Source organism: Panthera pardus, unplaced genomic scaffold (genome assembly GCF_024362965.1).
Source record: "Panthera pardus isolate Hobbes unplaced genomic scaffold, ASM2436296v1 HiC_scaffold_20, whole genome shotgun sequence".
Classification (NCBI taxonomy): Eukaryota; Metazoa; Chordata; class Mammalia; order Carnivora; family Felidae; genus Panthera; species Panthera pardus.
Genome location: NW_026526766.1, coordinates 18,226,793 through 18,247,464, shown reverse-complemented (window position 1 = coordinate 18,247,464; position 20,672 = coordinate 18,226,793). Strand labels below are relative to the sequence as shown.

Sequence of the window (20,672 nt, the reverse complement as noted above, 5' to 3'; positions counted from 1 at the left end):
CCGGGGGCTAGAGAGAACTGAGCCGCTTCCCAGAAACTGGGCTGGGGAGAGGCGTGGGAGTGGAAATACACCCCAGCGTCTCCCAGCCCCCACTGCACCCTCCCACCTACCCAGCCCCTTCCCTGGGTCTAAGCTGTCTAAGTAGAAGGAGGGAGGGAAGAGCCCTTCCTATCCTGAGCTCCCTGAGGCCCAGCTTTGGGCAGTACCACTAGGAGAGTGAAGGGAAGGAGACTGGATTTTGAGATGAGAAATTATCAGTTCTAAGCTGAATTGGATTTTAACAACTGAAAGTGACAAGCTAAAAGGAAGCGGGAACGTCCAGCTGTTTTGTATTTGTATCACCATCAAATTCATACCCCTCCAAAAAACCCCGGGTTCTTTTATTACGGTAAACATCTTTTTACATATATCATACATTCTTATAATTGGAATGGCTGGTCAGAAGCCACCTGCAGTTACCATTTTGATGCATAAAGCTCCAAACTGTACCTCCGGTTAAACTCTTTATACTCACGCAACCCTAGCTGGGGGTGCTGCTTGCAGAAAACATTAAAGCTTCACAATTTTTAGAAGCATACGTACCCGACTTTGAGAACGGAAATTTTATCCAGGTTGTTTTCACGCCAACTATAGCCTCCAAGGTCAAGTCCAGTCTGCTTGCTACCCAATCTTGTACCTAAAGGTTTAGTGGAGCACAGCCGCACCCCTTCGTTTACATTTTCTTTATGGCTGCTTTTGTGCTACCGCAGTGTTGCCTAGTCTCCCCAGCGACTGTGTGGCCTTCAGAACCTAACATGTCTCAAAGCCTCTACCACACCCTGCGGGTCAGCAAATATAATTGCTTGAGCATCTTTGCATTGGAAGAGTATCTATGGAGGCTCCTGTTCATATTTCTGGCGTCTGAGTGTGTCCCCTCTTTTTTTTTTTAATTTTTTTTTTTTTTTTTTTGAGACAGAGAGAGAGAGAGCATGAGCAGGGGAGGGGCAGAGAGAGAGAGGGAGGCACAGAATCCGGAAGCAGGCTCCAGGCTCCGAACTGTCAGCACAGAGCCCGACGCGGGGCTCGAACTCACGGACTGTGAGACCATGACCTGAGCCGAAGTCGGACGCTCAACCGACTGAGCCACCCAGGCGCCCCTGAGTGTGTACCCCCTTGAACGTCTGAGGGAAAGGAAGTAAAATTAAGTCAGGGAAGCCATTGCGTTGTGCTGTGGGGGAGAAGAACCCTCGTGAGCGTATCTCCTCAGGCAAGGGGAGGGCAGAGAGGTCTCCACAAAGGATAAATTCCAGGTAGTGTTGAGCTGGTGAGGTGGGGGGGTGGGCAGGATTGTAGGAGCCTGGGCCAAATGCCGTCACTTGGTCATCTGCAGAAGGCGTCGTCTCCAGCAACTGAAGACCGGCTTCAATTCTAAAGACCAACAGTTGTCCGTATCTCCTCCCCACCCTTGGTGAGAACCTCTCCCTTGCTTAGCCACGCCCACACTCACATGCTCCTAATATCAGGAAGGAGCTTTTAAGGTTTTTTTTTTTTTTAATTTATTTTTTTTTATTTTAGAGAGAGAAAGGGAGCATGTGAGTGAGGAGAGGGACAGAGGGGGAGAGGGAGGGAGAGAAAGAGAGAGACAGAGAGAGAGAGAGGCAGGGAGAGAGAGGGAGAAAGAGGAAGAAAATCCCAAGCAGGCTCCTTGCTCAGCAGAACCTAATGGAGGGCTCGATCCCACAACCCTGGGATCATGACCTGAGCCAAATCAAGAGTTGGATGCTCAATCCAGGAGCTTTTATTGTTGAGGTAGAGGGCTCAGTAAACGCTACCAGGTGATTTTTACCTAATTATGTTTAGAGCAATTGCTTCTTTATAATATCATTTCTGTAAGGCTCAACTAACTTTTCTAAATTATGTTTTAAAGAAACCTAACTTGTTAACAAAAGTAATTTGTCGGTAGAGAATTTTGATGACCAAGTTCTGATACGTCGTGAGATATTGGGAGGAACATTTCACCAGAAAAGCAGGGAGCCCTTCACATCTAAAGGCGCTTATTCAATAGTTATTTCTCCTTCTCCCCTACGTGCTAGGCTCTGTGCTAAGCACCACATGAAGTCTTTTGCCTATGTGGAGGGAGGGATAGGAGTGGGGAGGCATGGCGGGCTGGGGGAGTAGACAAGTTATGAACAGGTGATTGTAAAAAGTATGAAAACTATCCAATGTGAAGTGAGCACAGGAAACTATGGCCCCTGACCCATCTGTGTGCATTGGGGGTGAGATCAGTACCTGAGATGTCCAAGGGGAGTAACAAGATGAGCAAGATTAGCAGGACCAAGTAGGGAGTGGGCAATAAGAAAGGAGGCTCTGATTTGGCATGGGGCGGGGGGACAGACCAGGAAAGCCTCGAGACCTTTCCCTTCAGGCAGTGGGGAGCACTGAAGGGATTTAAACAAGAAGGTGAGATTGAGACAGATATTCAGTCAGTGATCTGGAGGGCGTGGGGAGGAAAATCAGAAAGAGAAAAGGGGAAACGGGTTTCCGCAAGGAAGCAATGGACTTGAGCGTTTACCCATTGGCATAAGTGGCATTAGCGGTGAGAATGGACAGGAGAGGTGAGGCGAAGCCAAGGGACTGGATGGTCACCTGGATTGGGAAGAAATGGTTAGAAAAGAAGGGGAAGTAAGAACGAGTGTTGGTTTGGAGGTTTGCGTGCTCAGGTAATAGCTAGAGACATTCACTGGGACGTGGGATGTGGCAGCTTGCTTTTACTGGATGATAAAGTATCTCAACATTTAGCAACACAACAAATATTACATATCACAAGTACATTATAAATATCAATAACATTATATATTATATACATATAAATAACAAATCTATCACAACTATCACACAACAGATGTTATTCTTTCACGGTGTCTGTGTGTCAGAAATTCAAGAGCGTGATCAACTAGGTGGTTCGGATTCCGGAAGTTGCTGCCAAGGCATCAGCTGGGGCTACGGTCATTCGGAGGCTCGATGGGGGCTGGAGGAACTTTTTCCAAGTGGGTCACTCACATGGCTATTGGCAGGTGACCTCAGTTCCTTCCTGGATTTGACCTAGAAGCCTCAGTTCTAGTTCAATGGATATCCAATGGATATCCAATGGATATCTCCCTAGGGCGGCTGGAGTGGCCTTACAACACAGCAGCAGACCTCTCCCAGTGAAGGACCCAAGAAAGAGCAGAGAGGAAGCCACGCTGCTTTTTAGGACCTACTCTCAGACATCACACGCTGTCCCTCTTGCTTCATTCTGTTCTTTAGAAGCAAGTCACTAAACTCGATCCAACCTTAAGGGAAGGGGAATTAGGCTTCCACTTTTGCAAGGAGCGTCAAAGAATTTGTGGACGTTTTTTTAAAACCACCCCGGAGACTATAGGATGTGGCTCATCTGTGGGGAGGAAGATGCTGGATACCGTTTTGCGCCTGTGGAGTTGGAGACGCCTGGGAGTCGTTCAGGCTGTGGACGGAGAGTCCCTTCATGAACAACTACATTCCCGTCCTCAGGGTGAGATGATGTCGCTTAATTTCATCGTCTCAACAACACACAAATGACTGATCTGTATCAAGGTCTTTGAAAACACACGAAGAGACAAGGGCATAAGCTTCCCAGGCAGGAGGTGGAATTCTCCACGCATCTCCACTCCCGGCCAACGGTTCCGTTGTTACTAAATGCAAATGGTTGCAAAGGATTTCATTATCGCTAAAAGCAAATGGCGGGAAGCGATAGGATGGTCTTCTTTTCCTGCTCGGTGTTCCTCAACTTTAGTGTTCCTAAGATTTATTGTAAAGGATTTTATACACAGAGGATTTCAACCACATACGTTATAATTTAGGGAACAGCTCAAGAACCTTATCCAAGGGCCATTTGGACCACAAGTCCCCTTTGCCACCTGCAGACTTTTAGAATCTGACCCTGGGTAAGGAGACTGCATTGTGTTCCTCTCCTCTGAGGACCCGAGAAATGATGGCACGGCTTGTGGGTTTCTGCAGAATCTCTAGAGAAGTTGGTATCTGGGCGAGGGCCCAATGTTTGTGTCTTTCACTTTGTCATCTGCTTTCCCTGTCATCACCCCTTTCTTATCTGCCTCCCCTGGCTGGCCCCTAGGGGCCACAGCGCTTATCTGTTCTAGGGTAAGGAAGCTCAGCTGAGCAGCTAATTGTTGCCAAGAGCCTCATTTTATGGGCTGAAACCCAGTTTCCTGTTGTGGGACCTAAGCTCCCTTCCTTTCCTTGGGATCAGCGTGATTAAGCGGAGTGTGAAACCCAGGGCAGCCTCTCTGGCTTGCCTCCCACTTGAGTAATTTGGTAAGTGCCCTGGGGTTCACAACATGGCACCCATTCTTACCTTAAATTGTGCAGCCTACTTTATCAGACAAGAATCCTGAAACGGCAGTCCTCCAACCTGTGGGCTTTAAAGGACTAATTTACCTACTTAACAAAGGAAGGCAAGCACCTCATGAAAAGTTTTGTTTGATTTTTCTTTTTTCCCTGTCTCGCCGTTTCTAGAGGAAGCCACTTGAACAGTCCGGTATATCTTACTTGACCAGAAGGAAACCGGGAGAATTTTTTTAGAAACTCTGACGTAAAGGAACTTTCTCTTTATGTAATCATTTCCCCAAAAATAGCCAAATATAACCATATGATATTTTTCTAAAGAACAATTAAGGTCTTAATCTGCTGTCCTACCTCTACGGAGCTATATTTTTTAGTGGCCAATCTTACAAGAATGATTATACTCCAAAAGGGTTGCTGCGTACTTCTGGGTGTTTATGCCCATCAGGAAACATTACCATCTAGAAATGCTAGATGTGTGTGTGTGTGTGTGTGTGTGTGTGTGTGTGTGTGTGTGTGTGAGACAAATCTTGGTTCCCTGCTCCTTTCCTATTAAAAAGAACCTGATCTCAGGCAAGGCTAGTCCTACAGCAACAGTTAAGTCCTTCCAGATTCAGTCATGCTGAAAGGATGTAAAATGTAGAATGGGCTTACCTCTGTACCTGGTCTAGGAAGTGCGTTTCACTGTGTCCAAAAGTTTTGTGTTTGCGGTCATTCACTAGATGACTGCCTAGTGCCATGCGACTGCATACTAGCTGCTTTATGAAGTCCCAGAAATACAAAATCAACCAATGCACGTGGAATCCACTCTCAAACTGGAGAATCACTTATGTCACTGTCCCCCTGAGTTGGTATTCATGATCGTGAGAGGTGGTACACAGATTTAACACAAATAGCATCGAATCACATGAGAGCGCGGTTCTTTTTTGGCTTCCTGGGTTGAGTTGAACTCCGGGAATTCAGTCCGTTTGATTTTCTAATATCCGAATTCAAAACGATTTGTTTTCTTCTAGGAGTTTCCTTAGCTGCCTTCACAACTTTTGTTTCATGGAGCTTTGCTGTCGGTTATTTACAAACGGGTTTTTCGGTTTCCAAATTGTCTTTTCGTGATTGATTTCTAGATGTATGTCCCTGAAGTCAGAGATTATGGCACATGTGATTCTGACTTCTGGTATTTTGTGAGACATTCTATATAGTCAGTTTTTGTAAGTTTGAAAAAAAAAATTGTGTACTTTTATTGAGCACAGATCTATTAGATCAAGCTATATTATTATATTCAAATCTATGTCTTTATGCCTTTTTTTCAGATTGGTTTATAAATTCTTGAGAAGTCTATTGAAATATTCCCACACAAAATTAATTTTTCTTATAACTTACATTCAATGTTTGTTTTATTTTGGGGCTGTTGTTGAAAGCATATAGGTTCTGGATTATTATATCTTCTGAAGAGTTATTTCTTTTACTGTGAAATAATAACTTTCGTAAAGTTTAATAATGCTTTTCTGCCTAAAATGTATCTTGTTTGATATCAGTAGTGTGATGTTTGCTTTCCTGTGGTTAATATTTTTCTGACAGTTTTTATGTCACTTTATTGTCAACCCTTCTGCCTCATTGTATATATTTTTAATGTTTATTTCTGAGGACAGAGAGCACAAGAGGGGGAGGGACAGAGAGAGAGGGAGACACAGAATCGGAAGCGGACTCCAGGCTCCGAGCTGTCAGCACAGAGCCCGACATGGGGCTCAAACCCGCAGACCGTGAGATCATGACCCAAGCTGAAGTTGGACGCTTAACTGACTGAGCTACCCAGGTGCCCCTTTTCTGCATTATTATTTTTAGAAGTTCCTTTTTGAAGCAGCCTGGCTAGTCAGGGTAAGTGACACTACCAGCTAAGCCCGACAGCCTCAGATCTCAGTGCTTTCATACAAGAAAGGTTGAAAAATTATTCCTTAATCGCTACAATCTCTTTCATATTGTTCCTTTTCAGCAGGGGGACTTTTATTGCCAGTTCCTCTGTCTACTGCATCTGATGGCAATCCCTCATAGTGTTTTTTCCCTTGTGTAGTTTGTAGTTTGAGTTTTTTGGCTTTGGGGTTTTTTTGGTGTGAGCTCATCTTTCAGAGAGATGAGATTTAATTTTAATCTCTTGACTTGGGTTACCTACATCATTCGGGTAATATAAATTGAAACATGCTCGGCATACAAGTGCATGCCTAATTCTTACAGATTGCTTCTCATTTTCCATCCAAGATTCCAGGCAGACTTGCTTTCCAAGGCCAGAGACTAGAGTTTCCTCTCATCCCCTTTTCAGTAAGGGGGCCGTTCTTTAAGGTCCACCGCTTTCTTTAGAAGTTCTGATCTAGGCCTTTCTTCCAGCACCTGGAGGTCACTTCTCCTGGGGAGCCCTAAAGCCTGTGTCCAGTCCAAAATCCTGTGGGCTACTTTCCCATCAGCTTTCTGGAGTAACTCTGTTTCTGTCACCTGGGGATTTCCCTTGGTTTCTTTCAAGTTTGGAAATGTATTAATTACTTTTTTGTTGCTTTATCTCATACAGCATGTCTTTGTATTTATAATGATACAGGGCTATACTTTTCAGGACACTAGTCTTTTTTTTTTTCTAACAGAGTGAAAGTCTTGAGTGAAAGCCTTGGGGTTTCTACCTTGAATTTAATAGCATCATTTTAGTTTTATTATATTTCACTTATGTGACAATTTTAGGCAAGTGACACTAAGTTTCCATATATACCTGATACAAACCTTCCTTTCAAAATAAATTTACCTAACTAACATAAGTCAATTTAAAGAAAAGCATTAAGCAAATTAACAGGCGCTAGATGGAAAAACCATCAAGATGATATAGAAATACTCGAGTTTAAAAAATAGTTGAAAGCATTTGATGCCCTTCTGAACATTAAAAATATTCTTTTGTGTGTGAGTAACCCAGACAAGATGTATATCGTCCACATGAGCCTAGGTTGAGAAGGTGGGAAATGGAATTCCCAAATTAGGGCAGAGTGAGAGTCAGATACTCCCTTCAAAATGAATAATAAAGGCCAGCTGTACTAGTCAGAATGGGCTGGATTAGGATGTGGTAACAAAGAAACTCAACATCTTCGGGCAAACCACAACAAAAATTCCTTTCTTCTTTACATAGTCCGTGAGCTTTAGTGGGGGCCTCTGCTCCTCATAGCCACAACCTGACAGAGTCCCAGCTCAACCACCAAGAAGGGAAGCAGCCCATGATACCTACGCACTGGCTCCTACCTAATTCTTCTGCCCAGAAGTGACACCTACCACTTCTGGTCTCATTCCCTTTGTCGGAGCAAATCACCTAATTTCAAAGGAGAGCAGGAAAGTCCAATTTTACCATGTGCCCAGAAGGCCAAGAGCCAGAAATATTTGGTGGAGAGCAGTAACGAGTAGAAAACCATCCAGCAAACAAACAGTCTTGGATCCATCCTCTAGATGGAGACGTGGAGCTGAGCATCTGTTTGAGAGGTCGGCCATAGTAGAGTCCCACTTGTATTTTACAATTCCCTCAGCCTCTTTGGTAACTCCATTCTGTAGACAGAATACCCCAAATTGAGTATGGCTATGGATGGATGAGGAAAAATATTTACCTTCACGCTGAACAGATTTGTTACCCAATAGATCCCGAGAGGCATCCACTATTGATCTTAAGTCTGTCTTGCTCAACTGCCAGCTACTCTGGTTGGCCACGTCATTTCTATAAATATTTACAGATCCAAGGCATGAATGTGGTTGAAGTATTTACAATGAACACAACTAGTGTTTCTTTCAGGTTTTTGCCTCTAGGCTATTTTGGTTCAACTTTCCTTCTCTGTCCCCATGGTTTCCTAAAATGACCCTATGGCCTTCTGTAATAGCCATGGTCTGAGAGTCCCTCTTTTCTGATCACCCCTGACTACAACCTTCAGTTTTCCCTTCCCCCTCTGCATGCTACTGCTGGCCTTCTAGCACCTTCTTAACAGGATCCCTGCTCTGTGTTGCCAAAAAGTATTGAGAGACAAAGGCTCTATTCACTAACGTCAGTGAGTTCAGAGCACTAATGGAGTCTATGGAGATTTATGTCATACTGAAATTTTCTCTCGCCTGGGTTAATACCCAACCTTAATTGTATTTTGTCCAACAATGGCACATACTTCAATTAAATCACAAATATTATGTCTAAAATGAGGGAATGTAATACGTTAGACTTAGTCAATGCTAATTTACAGAGTACTCATATGTGTATTATATTTATTCTCCATAGTCCCTGGGATATTAGGTATTTATTATAATCTCGATTTAAAATCACAAAGGTAGTTGGACAATTTTCTCAGGGCCTATCAGTTTGTCAATACTATTGGAGAATTAAAATCCAGAACTATACCCTCAGATCTGGGACTCTTAAAGTTATTCCCTGGATGTTTCCCATAACTTACAAACATTAAGAAAACCTACAAAACTATTTTATTTATTGAAGCATAGTTGACACACAGTGTTCCATTCATTTCAGGTGCACAGCATAGTGATTTGACACCTGTGTATGTTGTGCTGTGCTCACAAGTGTAGCTGCCATCGGTCACTGTTACAACACCGTTATATTCCCTGTGCTGTACCTTTCATCCCCGTGACTTACTCTTTCCATAACCGGAAGCCTGTGTCTCCCACTCCCCTTCACGCATTTTGCCCATCCCCCATTCCCTCCCCTCTGGCAATCACCAGGGTGTTCTGTGTATTTGTGGGTCTGTTTGTGGTTTTTGTTGGTTTTGGTTGGTTGGTTGGTTGGTGGGCTGATTTTTGAGATAAGTGAGATCATGTGGTATTTGTCTTTCTCTGGCTGATTTCACTTAGCACGATACCCTCCGTGCTCATCCATGTTGCCGCAAATAAAACCTACAAAAATTTGAGACTGATACTATCTACCTATTTTAAAGCCCTCATATTTATTTTTGGGCTAAGGCCAAGTACCCTTATATGCACCTTTGTGTGCTCTATGAAATAGGTACAGCTATGATGTCTTTTTTTTTTTTTTTTTTTTTTTTTTTTTTTAAGATTGACTCATAGAAGACTAGAGGAAATAACGTACATGTGCATTTAGGTAATTTCAAGCTCAGTAATTCAACGCATATTTATCGGGTATTGACTTCTACCAAGTGCTGGAGACATAACAGTAGAGACAGACGTGGTTCCTGTCCCATGAAGCTTCCAGGCCAATAGAGAAGGCAGTCATAATAGATGATAGAAAGAACAACAATAATAACGGATCACGTTTTTTCCCTTTTCGGGTTACTTTTTTGGCATCGTGCCTTCTCCCTCTTTTATTGGTGTCGAAATAGAGGAACAGAAAGATTAGATAATTTGTCATATGACACACAGTGAGTGATAGAACTGAGATTGGAATCCAATTGCTCTTAAATAGCAATTTACAGATACTACAGGGTGCATGTCAAGGAGAACACATACAGATTACTTCACATAACAGGGGATCGTGGTAAGGAAATCTGAAAAGCTCCACCATCATGGAAAACCATCCCGCTGGGTCCCAGGACTTTCAAACCTGGGGTCTAGCACAGGCCTTCTCTTTGCTCACCCCCCCCCCCCCCCCATTGCTGGACAATTGGTTTGCGGCCACCCAGTACGGTGTCTCTGTTTGACACTATTTTCCTTGTTCCTGCCAACATATTATTGCCTTTGACTCCCACACCAACCTCTTGCTCACTGTCTTTCTGCCAGGGTGCAGGAATTCGTTTTGGAGAAGACACAGGATAGAAGCCTTAGCAAGCGTATGGAGATAGAAACTCCCCGACATTGTGTCTTTGAAGGGCTCTTTGGGGTTGATGGGTAAACGCATGGACATTCACTTGTCTCAGAGAGCAGCACTGAATTATTGGTGATAGTCACTATTTTCACCCCATCGTCCCATCTCCGCAGGAATGAGGCTCATCTGTTCTGTTCCTCTGTATCCTCAGCACATAGTCGATATTCACTACATACTTTTGAATAAATGAAGCAAGTACAGTAATCATTAGAGACGTAGAATTTTGTTTTTATCATGGTGCTTTACTGACAAGAAGAAGTTTGACTTGGGTCCTGGAGAAGTTAATCATCCAGGTAAGCAGATTCCAAATTTAGTAGACACAGATTCAAGTGGAGAAAAGTGTCAGTAACAGAGAGGGAGGGATTAAATTTAGAATGCTAACACAAAGGTTTATCACGCTTAAATTTAGATTAGTGTCTCCATCACAAGGACTAACCCCAGATGAGTGAAGTTACATGGAAGGCATCAAGAAGAACAATGTATTGGGGCGCCTGGGTGGCTCAGTCGGTTGAGCGTCTGACTTTGGCTCAGGTCATGATCTCACAGCTCGTGAGTTCGAGTCCTGCGGTGGGCTCTGTGCTGACAGCTCCGAGCCTGGAGCCTGCTTCGGATTCTGTGTCTTACTCTCTCTCCGTTCCTCCCCCACTCACAGTGTGTCTCCTTTTTTCAAAAACAAATAAACATAAAAAAATTTAAAAAAAAATAAGAAGAAAAACATATTATCACGACCAATGGGGATATACTGAACAAGGGACAGGAGGTAAAAATAAGTCAAAGGGGATTCACTATGAACAGTAGTCCTATGAGAGCATATGCATTTGTCACAATTTTCTCCAGCATTTTCCTATTCTCCTACCCTGGGCTTACATATAAGCAGTCCTGGCCTCAATACCGTTTAGAGAGAAGAGATAATAGCTCATTACCAGAACTGTCTTCACCAACATGTAATTCATGGTGAATCTTTAAATATTCAAAGAAGGATAGGAAATAACATCAGTTGGTACCTTCGCAGGAACGTTAGGCACTTCACATTGATTGCTTAACTTTTCAGCAACTCAACGAGGTAGGGGGTATATCCCTAATGTCCTGATAAAGAGAGAGCAGCGGAGTATGCTTTCTCTGCCCAACAGCAATTTAATATGCTCAGATTTACACACAGGAAGAGAGCTGTACGAAGTCGGGCCTGTCTTGACTCCAAAGCACGGATGTTGCCTTTGTTGTTGAGGAAGTATGAAACGCCCACCTGAAGTATATTTTATTAGTTATTTGCTTTTCCTGTTTCTGATTTTGTTTTTTTTCCTCCTGTGGTGTGTGCTTACTTACACGAGTTGGTAGGAGAAATGGCTTACTATGTGCACAGAATAAAACTGGTCTCCATGGGTCTTAGTCCTCCATGGGTCTTAGTCGCAGAAAGTCTTAATTCTCAATGGGGCCACTTACACTAGCCCTGGCGCACATACTGAGGTTATTCCAAGGGAGGTGAAAATGTCATCCTGGGATCTCTGGGCTGGCCTTTCAGAGAAAGATAAATCCCATACGATTGTTTACACGCTCTGCTTTGCTCTTTTTCAGACTGCTGTCAGAGGATGTAGGCATGGACGTCCCCCTGGAGGACGGAATGCTGAGTCCCAGTGCTGCAGACATGAGGCCGGGTGAGAGGAGCATTTCTTCATTTCCTTCAGGGGTGTTCTGTATCCCAACACTGTCATATTCAGTGAGAGAACCATTCCCTAGGCATCCAACTTGTGATTTCTGTGATAAAAGTGAAGGGAGAGAGAGAGGAAAAAAAAAAAAATGTGCGAGGAGGGTGGTAGGCTCGATTTGGTTAATTTCAGGGTTGACGTGAATACCGATGCTGCCTCGTGGGGGCCGCCTTTTCCCTCCTGGGCCACAGCTGGAACTGCCAGTGTTTTCAGTTCCTGGGATAAGTAGCTACCCTATATCATCATACCAAATCCTAGCTCGCACCGAGGCTCACCATATTTGTACTTGACTGTCAGAATGTGTACAATTGAAAATGTGATGTCAAGAAAGCTCGGTATCCTGAGTGCTGAAACAGACAAACAAAAAGCCCTTACACACCACAGGTGTATAGCTCACGGCATATCCAAAGAGAATTTTAAATTTCCAGTTGCCTCCTACTCACGCTTCGTACTGAGGTCACCCTTTGCACCGTACCAGCTCCAGGATCGTACCAAGATCCTGAGCCCTGATGTTATCGGCCAAGCCTAGAATGGAACAAGAAAAAAGCAAGTCATTTTTTTTTTCTGTCCAAGTATTTAATAGGGCATTTTTCAAGATACTAGTCATGGGACATAATGATTTTTAAATGTTCTGTCTATGGTCAAATAAGCCTAATAGCCACTGTATGTCTACACCGCTCTTGAAGGTTCACAATGCACTTTGAATAACACAGGCATTAAGGCTATGGTTGTCCTATATGGTAGCAGTTAGCTACATGTGGCTATTTAAATTAATGAAAACTTAAGATAAATGTGGAAAGTTCAGTTCTTCAGTTGCACTGGATTCATTGCAGGTGCTCAATAGCTACATGGAACCCCTCATCACAAAACATTCTTTTGGAGAACACTGCTCGGAGAATTCCTATAATACAGAAACCCAATGTTTTTCAAACTTATCGGCCAATAGAAGCTTTCTTCAAGTATAATACATAAAAACATTACATGGAACACAGTTTGGGTGATGGTCTATACAGAGGAAAAAATTTAATGAAAAAGAAACAGTGTCACCTCCCTTAGGACAAGAGCCGAGTTAGAATTCTAGAATTGAGAGGTATACCAAGATGACTACAGATCATACCCAGAGTTGTCAGGAACTGAAGAGAAGTATTTGAGGAGTAACTATGAACATAATAGATGAATAAGTAAAGTTCATAGCCTTCATTCCATAGGAGTGATGTCTGCACGAACCATTATGAGATCTATGTAAGCTTAGCTGTTTTTCTTATGCATCATAAAAATTCAGTTCAACGTTACGTCAGTGTCAGGTTCTTCCACCTAAACAGGATAGTTCTGAAAACTGGCTCCCGCTTTTTATGTTTATGTGGCCAGGGCTGATGTGGCTGGGATAAGCCCAGTCCTGAGGCCCGCTGGTCAAGAAAGGGATGTCAATGGCATATAAGGATTTTTAGCAGGTATGCCTTTGCTTAAGGGCCTTAAAAATGTTTTTCACTGGGGCCCACCCACTGTTGGCAGCCGCATATACAGTCTAGTACTTGATGTTGCTATTTTTTTTCCTCTTTAGAACCTCCCAATTCTCTGGATCTTAACGACACTCCTCCTCGCAGGATCAAACTCACTGCCCCAAATATCAATCTTTCTCTGGACCAACAAAGTGAAGGGTCTATTCTCTCTGATGATAACCTGGACAGCCCAGATGAAATCGATATCAATGTGGATGAACTTGATACCCCCGATGAAGCAGATTCTTTTGAGTACACTGGGCACGGTAAGTTGCCAAGTTGTCAAGGCCAAAGTTACATGAGAAATGAAAGATTATTTAAGTGGCACGAGGAACAGATGTCCCATTTGGTTGCTGGTGGCTCCTTTCTGTGGTTTCTAGAATCTTCTCTTTGCATCTCAGGTCATAGGCGGCTGTGATCGACAGTTTAGAGCGTGATAGCACAGGATGGTTCACAGAGGTTGTACACAGCCATTGCTCCTTTGTTAAATGCTTGTTCTCAGCAGGCCTTGTGCTAGGCACTGGGGTTGTGAGAACACCATTACATGCTGCGTTATAAGAAAATTAGGGCTGGGTTTGCAGAAGCAGAGAAATTAGAGCTTACTAGTTTCTTTGTACAAGCGCCCACTATCTGGAATGTTCTTCCTTGAAGTCCCTTCCATAGCCGGGTTCTTCTCTTTATTCAGATCTTAATAAGTTGCCATCAGAGACCTTCCTTGACCTCTATAATCAAAGGCGCCTCCCACACCCACCCCCCCCCCACACCCAGTCACTTTCTATCCCTCTACTTATTTAAAAAAAATTTTTTTTAATGTTTATTTATTTTTGAGAGAGAGAAAGAGAGCGTGAGCAGGGGAGGGGCAGAGAGAAAGGCAGACACAGAATCCGAAGCAGGCTCCAGGCTCTGAGCTGTCAGCACAGAGCCCGATGCGGGGCTCGAACCCACGGACGGTGAGATCATGACCTAAGCCAAAGTCGGATGCTTCATCGACTGAGCCACCCAGGCGCCCCAACCCCTCTTCTTATTTTATTTTCCGTGTCAGTAATTAAAACCTATCATTTAACTATCGGGTTGCATAGTCTGCTCTGCAGAGGCAGGGACTTTATTAGGTTTGTTGCTATACGTCCAGTAAAGCAGGAAGGAGGGAGGGATGACCTGGGGGTGATGGGAGAAGAATAAAAAGGAAGAAAAGTAAAAGTTGGTGGCTCAAACACCGACATTCCTGATAGGAATCTCAATGTCATGTCGTTCCTTCTCTTGCTCAGTAAAATTGGGTTTGTTAAGAAATATACAAACACAAAGCACTTGCTTTATAAAATGGCATTCCACAGTTTCTGCTTTACAGGGTGGCGTTTATAATATTTGAAATTCAGAGTGAGAGTATCCTGGCCACAGCTACTCCATTATGAAAACTATTACCGTCAAAAAAGGAAACAGCACAATGGAATGATGCCCTGATGCCTACGGCCGTGCTAATTCCAGCAGCATCATTTGTAAGAGAACGTAATTAGGAAATTCATCAAATTAGTTGAGTAATTCAATCAATGATCACTGAGGCCCCGGGACTCCTACCATGACGAGCACAGATTCAGACCCTGCCTTCACAAAGGATAAGGCTTTATTTCCTCAAGTTAAAAAAAAAAAACTGGCCAAACTACTGGTACTGTAGTTCCTGATGTGTAAATAGCGATTTTATATTGCATTGGTACTGTGTTCTCGCATTGCTGTAGTTATCTGGGTGTTTGACTCTGTAAGTAGAAATACACAAATGGAAGGTGAAAGGGCTTGAGTTCATGTTCTTTGCTACCGTGTCAGAGACTGATCCCCAGCTACTCTGCCCACCCCAGCCTCCCCCAGCCGCCCCAGCCCTGTTCCTGCTGAGAGATGCCCACGTTGTAAGAGTCACGCCTTGACTCAAATCCCACAGAAGACAGCTGGGGCGTGAGCTGGTCCCTCCCTCTCTCCCCCTGTACCTCCCCGTTGTGGAGCTCCGTGCCACACCACATCTGAACCTTTTATTTTTATAAATAGCAAAAGTGCTAAGCAAAGTGGCGGTGGCTGAAAAAGCTGGTAATTAAAGCTGTCACTTGCTGACATCGTTTCCTTGTATTCAGCTGACAATGTTTTGTTGAAAGAACCAGTTTACCAACCACAACCCTACATTTAGGTCTTAAATTCAAAGGACAGAATTTTAATGTAAGTTGACTTTTAAAGCCCTCTTTGATTTTCAAATATAAGATGTATATCCGGGCCCTGTTTTAAACAAACAAGAACGTGAAACGTTGAAAACACAGAAAGCCATCTGAAGAGCTTTGTTTTATAAACCTGCAGATATAGATAACAGACTGTGTAAGAGAGAGGACGACATTAAAGTTCCAGCTTACAAAGTAAATGCCTGAAAGCTGCATGTTTGTGGGTCTCTTGCATTTTGAACCAAGTGTATGCGTTCTAAACACAGTTGGAGTTTTGAAGGCAACAGTGTTTCAAGATGTTTGGTGAGTGATTCACTTAATGAACCCTTTCATAGTGCTTACCATGTGCCAGCATTTGCGCTAGGTGCTTTATAAATATTAAGTATTTTATAAATATTAAGCATTTATAAATGTTAAGTATTTTAATCCTCAGCCCCGGGAATGTCCGCTGTATGGGTAGGTATCATGTTTGCCCCATTTTAGGATGAGAACACGGAGGCACAGATAGCTTAACAACTTACCTGAGGTCAGATAGCTGGTAAATGTCAGAGCCAGCATTCGAACCCGGAGCTGTTGTCCATGACTTTTGGGCCATGCTGCTTCTCCATAATATATTGACTGTGAATAAGAGGGGGTCTTTCACTAGATGAGGCTGACACACGCAAAGCCAAGCCTGGTAACCTACCCTTCCATTTATTTACATGTCTTTGTAGCCAGCCATTTTCATGACTCCAGGGCTCTTACCTTACCCAGCCCTTGAAGAACTCTCCTGCCATTTGCCTGTTTTATTCTGTAGCTGATAACCAAATATTCCTGGAAGATTGTTTGCCCACGTTGTGGTTTTACTTATGAAACACTTGTGAATCTCACTGTCAAAAAACATTAAACTGGCCTCCACTGCTATAAAATTTTCTTTAATAATTGTGTCCGAGGGGTTGGAAAATATCATTTGAAGGACTGATAGAATTGAGCTTGACTTCCTTTGATATTTACAAGTGCCAAAGATACTAAACATACGAAGATGCTGAGGGGGTTAGGAGGTCAGTCTTTCAGAATAAGGGAGAGCTGAGCCTTGTTATTAGAAACATGCTTTGTTATATTAATTCTCGAAACTTAAAAATATCCTAAGGTTGGGGCGCCTGGGTGGCTCAGTCGGTTGAGCATCTGACTTCGGCTGAGGTCATGATCTCACAGCTCATGGGTTCGAGCCCCGCGTCGGGCTCTGTGCTGACAGCTCAGAGCCTGGAACCTGTTTCAGATTCTGTGTCTCCCTCTCTCTGCGCCCCGCACCCCCCCCCCCCATGCTCTGTCTGTCTCTCTCTGTCAAAAATAAACATGAAAAAAAGAGTTAAAACAAAAATATCTGAAGGTGAGAAATATGCACTATTTCTGCTTTCCAAACTCACCATAGTTATTTTTTGCCATAATTCAGGTCTCAGCAAAAGCATTTCACACAAGAAATGGAAAAATGATCAAGAATTTTAGCCTGAATACTTCTGATAAGAATGTTGTAAGAAACGTTCGCATGCTTTTTGTATTATTTTCCTCCTAGGCTCCTACGTCATGTTTAGTGACCTCACCTGAGCTCCCTTTTCCCAAAACTCACCCCTAACAACAGCCAGTTTTGGTCTGAATAAGGTGCTCCAACATTTTTTTCCAGATAATCAGAGCCTGCAGGTGAGCAGCTTGTAAAATCAGTTCCGTGTTTTAACTCCACACCTAAACTACTCACGACTAAAACAAGTGTTAATCTTGTTTTACCCACAAGCCACCTCGGGCCAGATGGTGCGGTCTGAAAGGACGATTTTCTTGGCGCTTGTGTTATGCTGAGTTTTATCTTCAGACAAACTTCCTGCCTGCTCTTTGACACCAAAAGAACTTTACTTAAAAACTTCCCAACTCTATACAGGATGTCTTTCCTCTAACGAGAGGAAGTTCAAACAGGGTCTGCTAAGGTGATGCACATCATCAGTGTCTGATCACGCTGTGGAAAGCTGGTCCCCGTTCCCAGAGACACATCCCTGCTGGAGGCCACAGCTAATCCCACCTCTAGGGGATCCCCTTTACACACCAACAATGGATCCCCCACGGTGTCTGTACAGCAAAGGACGTTCGGGAGCCTGTGTATCAAGTCATCTCTCAAAAGACAAAGGAAAGGGGCGCTTGGGTGGCTCAGTCGGTGAAGGGCCCGACTTCGGCTCAGGTCATGATCTCACGGTTCGTGAGTTCGAGCCGCACGTCGGGCTCTGGGCTGACGGCTCAGAGCCTGGAGCCTGTTTCAGATTCTGTGTCTCCCTCTCTCTCTCTGACCCTCACCTGCTCATGCTCTGTCTCCATCTCAAAAATAAATAAACATTAAAAAAAAAAAAAAAAGACAAAGGAAAATGTTCCTCCCTGGGGCCTAATTGACTTCAACCGTCATCGGGGAGAAAAGCTGGTTACTGAGGAAGGGAGACAAAGAAAATTTCTAAGCATTTCTTAGTGAAGAGGGCATCAGGCCAAAAGTTAAATTTGGAGGCCCTGGGGCCAGTTAAGTGAGTCCTGAGGTTTTTGAAAACAGAAGATGATGGCTTGGGTTGGGGGGAGAATGGTAATTTAGAGTAAAGTGGAAGAATTAGGATCTAGAGGAGATTGCTAACTCAAGGGAGTAAATAAAGCCATCTTCGCTTCTGACTGGCTTAAACTGTTGACTTTTAGAAATGAACACTTTGAGAATGTACTGTGCACCCAGCTGTTAAATAATGTATTTTGCCCATTTATATCAACCAGAAAAAGGTGGGGAAGGAAAAGGAACTCCAGCATCTTGCCAGCTCTCATTCTTTGAGGCCAACAGAGATAGCATTCCATAAAAGGGTCCACACTTTTATGCCAAAATGAGTAATAATGCTTGTTTAAAAACATCAAGTGCAGGAAAAGTCTTGTGTATTTGTATATATACACACTTTTAGGTAGAAGTGCCCGTTCTTACTATGAAACAAGGACCAAAAAACGTAGAGACGAATGTAAACAGATTCAACTATATAAAAATACTAAGTTTCTGTTTGGAAAAAAAAAAAATCAATTTAAAAGCTCAGCACAGGGGTGCCTGGGTGGCTCAGTCAGTTAAGCAGCCGACTTGGGTTCAGGTCACGATCTCAGGGTTCGTGAGTTCGAGCCCCATATCGGGCTCGGTGCTGACAGTGTGGAGCCTGCTTGGGATTCTCTCTCTCTGCCCCTCCCCCACTCTCTCTTTCTCTCAAAAATAAATAAACATTAAAAAAAAAAATTAAAGCTAAGCCGAAGCAGGAAACGAATTGCAAACCATGACAAAGTTCTACATAAAGAACTTCAGCAAATCAGTAAGGACCACAAGAGGCAAAGGACCTTACAGGTGCCTCCCTGTCAGCAAGAGAAATATAAATAGCTAATAAACACTTAAAAGTGTCACCTTCTTTAATACTTAAAGGAATACAAATAAAAACAACAGACCGGTTTCACCATCAATTGTCAAGGGGTAAAAACTTTAATATCCTCCAGAGTTTTTGGAGGAAAACAACTCCTCATATATTTTGGTGTGATACACTCAAGGACAAAAATATCCATAAAAACGTCAAGTGCTTATAGTGTCTGACCCAGCATTCACCTGCTAGAAAGTTAACTTACAGCAACACGTGCACAAATGAAGTAAGATAAGCACAAAGATACTTATTGAACCAAGTCCTCTATAAGAACGACAACAAAATAGAATAAAACTAAAGTTCTATCACTGTGGGATTGACAAACTAAAAGACATCGGCAAAATGGAATACCCTAGGGCTACTCTTTATTTTCATTTTTATTATTATTATTTTTTTGTTTTTTAAGTAGGCTCCATGCCCAATGTGGGGCTTGAACTCACAACCCACGAGACCAAGAGTCACAGGCTCTACTGACTAAACCAGTCAGGCGTCCTTCTGGGGCTTTTTTTTTTTTTTTTCCAACTTTTTTTTTTTTTTTTTTTTTTTTTTTTTGGGACAGAGAGAGACAGAGCATGAACGGGGGAGGGGCAGAGAGAGAGGGAGACACAGAATCGGAAACAGGCTCCAGGCTCCAAGCCATCAGCCCAGAGCCTGACGCGGGGCTCGAACTCACGGACCGCGAGATCGTGACCTGGCTGAAGTCGGACGCTTAACCGACTGCGCCACCCAGGTGCCCCTGGGGCTACTTTTTTAAAATGAGCAGTGTTTGGGGCGCCTGGGTGGCTCAGTCAGTTAAGCATCTGGCTCTTGGTTTCGGCTCAGGTCATGATCTCACGGTTTGTGAGTTTGAGCCCCTCGTTGTCAGCACAGAGCCTGCTTGGGATTCTCTCTCTTTCCCTCTTTGCCCGCCTCCCCCCCCCCCCCCCGGGCTCTCTCTCTCGTTCTCAAAATAAATAAATAAATTTTAAAAAAAATTAAATGAGCAGGGTTTAGGGGTGCCTGGCTGGCTCAGTGGGAGGAGCATGTGACTTTTGATCTCAGGGTTTTGAATTTGAGCCCCACACTGGGGATAGAGATTACTAAAAAAATAAATAGGCTTTTAAAAAGATGAGCAGGCTACAGGGCACCTGGGTGGCTCAGTCGGTTGAGCAACCGACTTCGGCTCAGGTCATGATCTCATGGTTTGTGAGTTTGAGCCCCGAGTCAGGCTTTGTGCTGACAGCTCAGAGCCTGGAGCCTGCTTCCGATTCTGTGTCTCCCTCTCTCTCTGCCCCTCCCCCTCTCATGCTGTGTCTCTCTCTGTCCCAGAAATAAATAAACATTAAAAAAAAAAAAGATGAGCAGGCTTGATATTCGCTGAGATGCAAAGAACCCTAGGCTATATTATTAGATACGAGCACATTATAAAAGAAAATGTATAGAGCATGTAGAATGTATAGAATAATCATAAATAGGGTGGGGGGTATGCTTGTGTGCATGTGCATAATAAAAAATACAGAGCAAACAATAATGAGTGAGAGCAGGACTGGTGATTATTGCTGCTTTCATGGACGATTGTCTGTACTGTTTGTACTCGTGTTAGCATTTTATTTTTCCGACCAGAAAAAAGAATACGGCGTACAATGTTTTTTAAGCGAGGTAGCCCCGATCAAAGCATGCAG

The 20,672-nt window shown here is 43.4% G+C and overlaps 1 protein-coding gene across 1 annotated transcript in view; it reads left to right on the top strand.

Moving 5' to 3' along the window:
- PRUNE2 (prune homolog 2 with BCH domain) overlaps positions 1–20,672 on the top strand; it is a 272,917-nt gene that overhangs the window by 220,905 nt on the left and 31,340 nt on the right. The window contains 2 exon segments of the mRNA XM_019463559.2: positions 11,753–11,832; positions 13,445–13,648. Of these exon segments, the coding sequence (XP_019319104.2) occupies positions 11,753–11,832; positions 13,445–13,648 (284 nt within the window).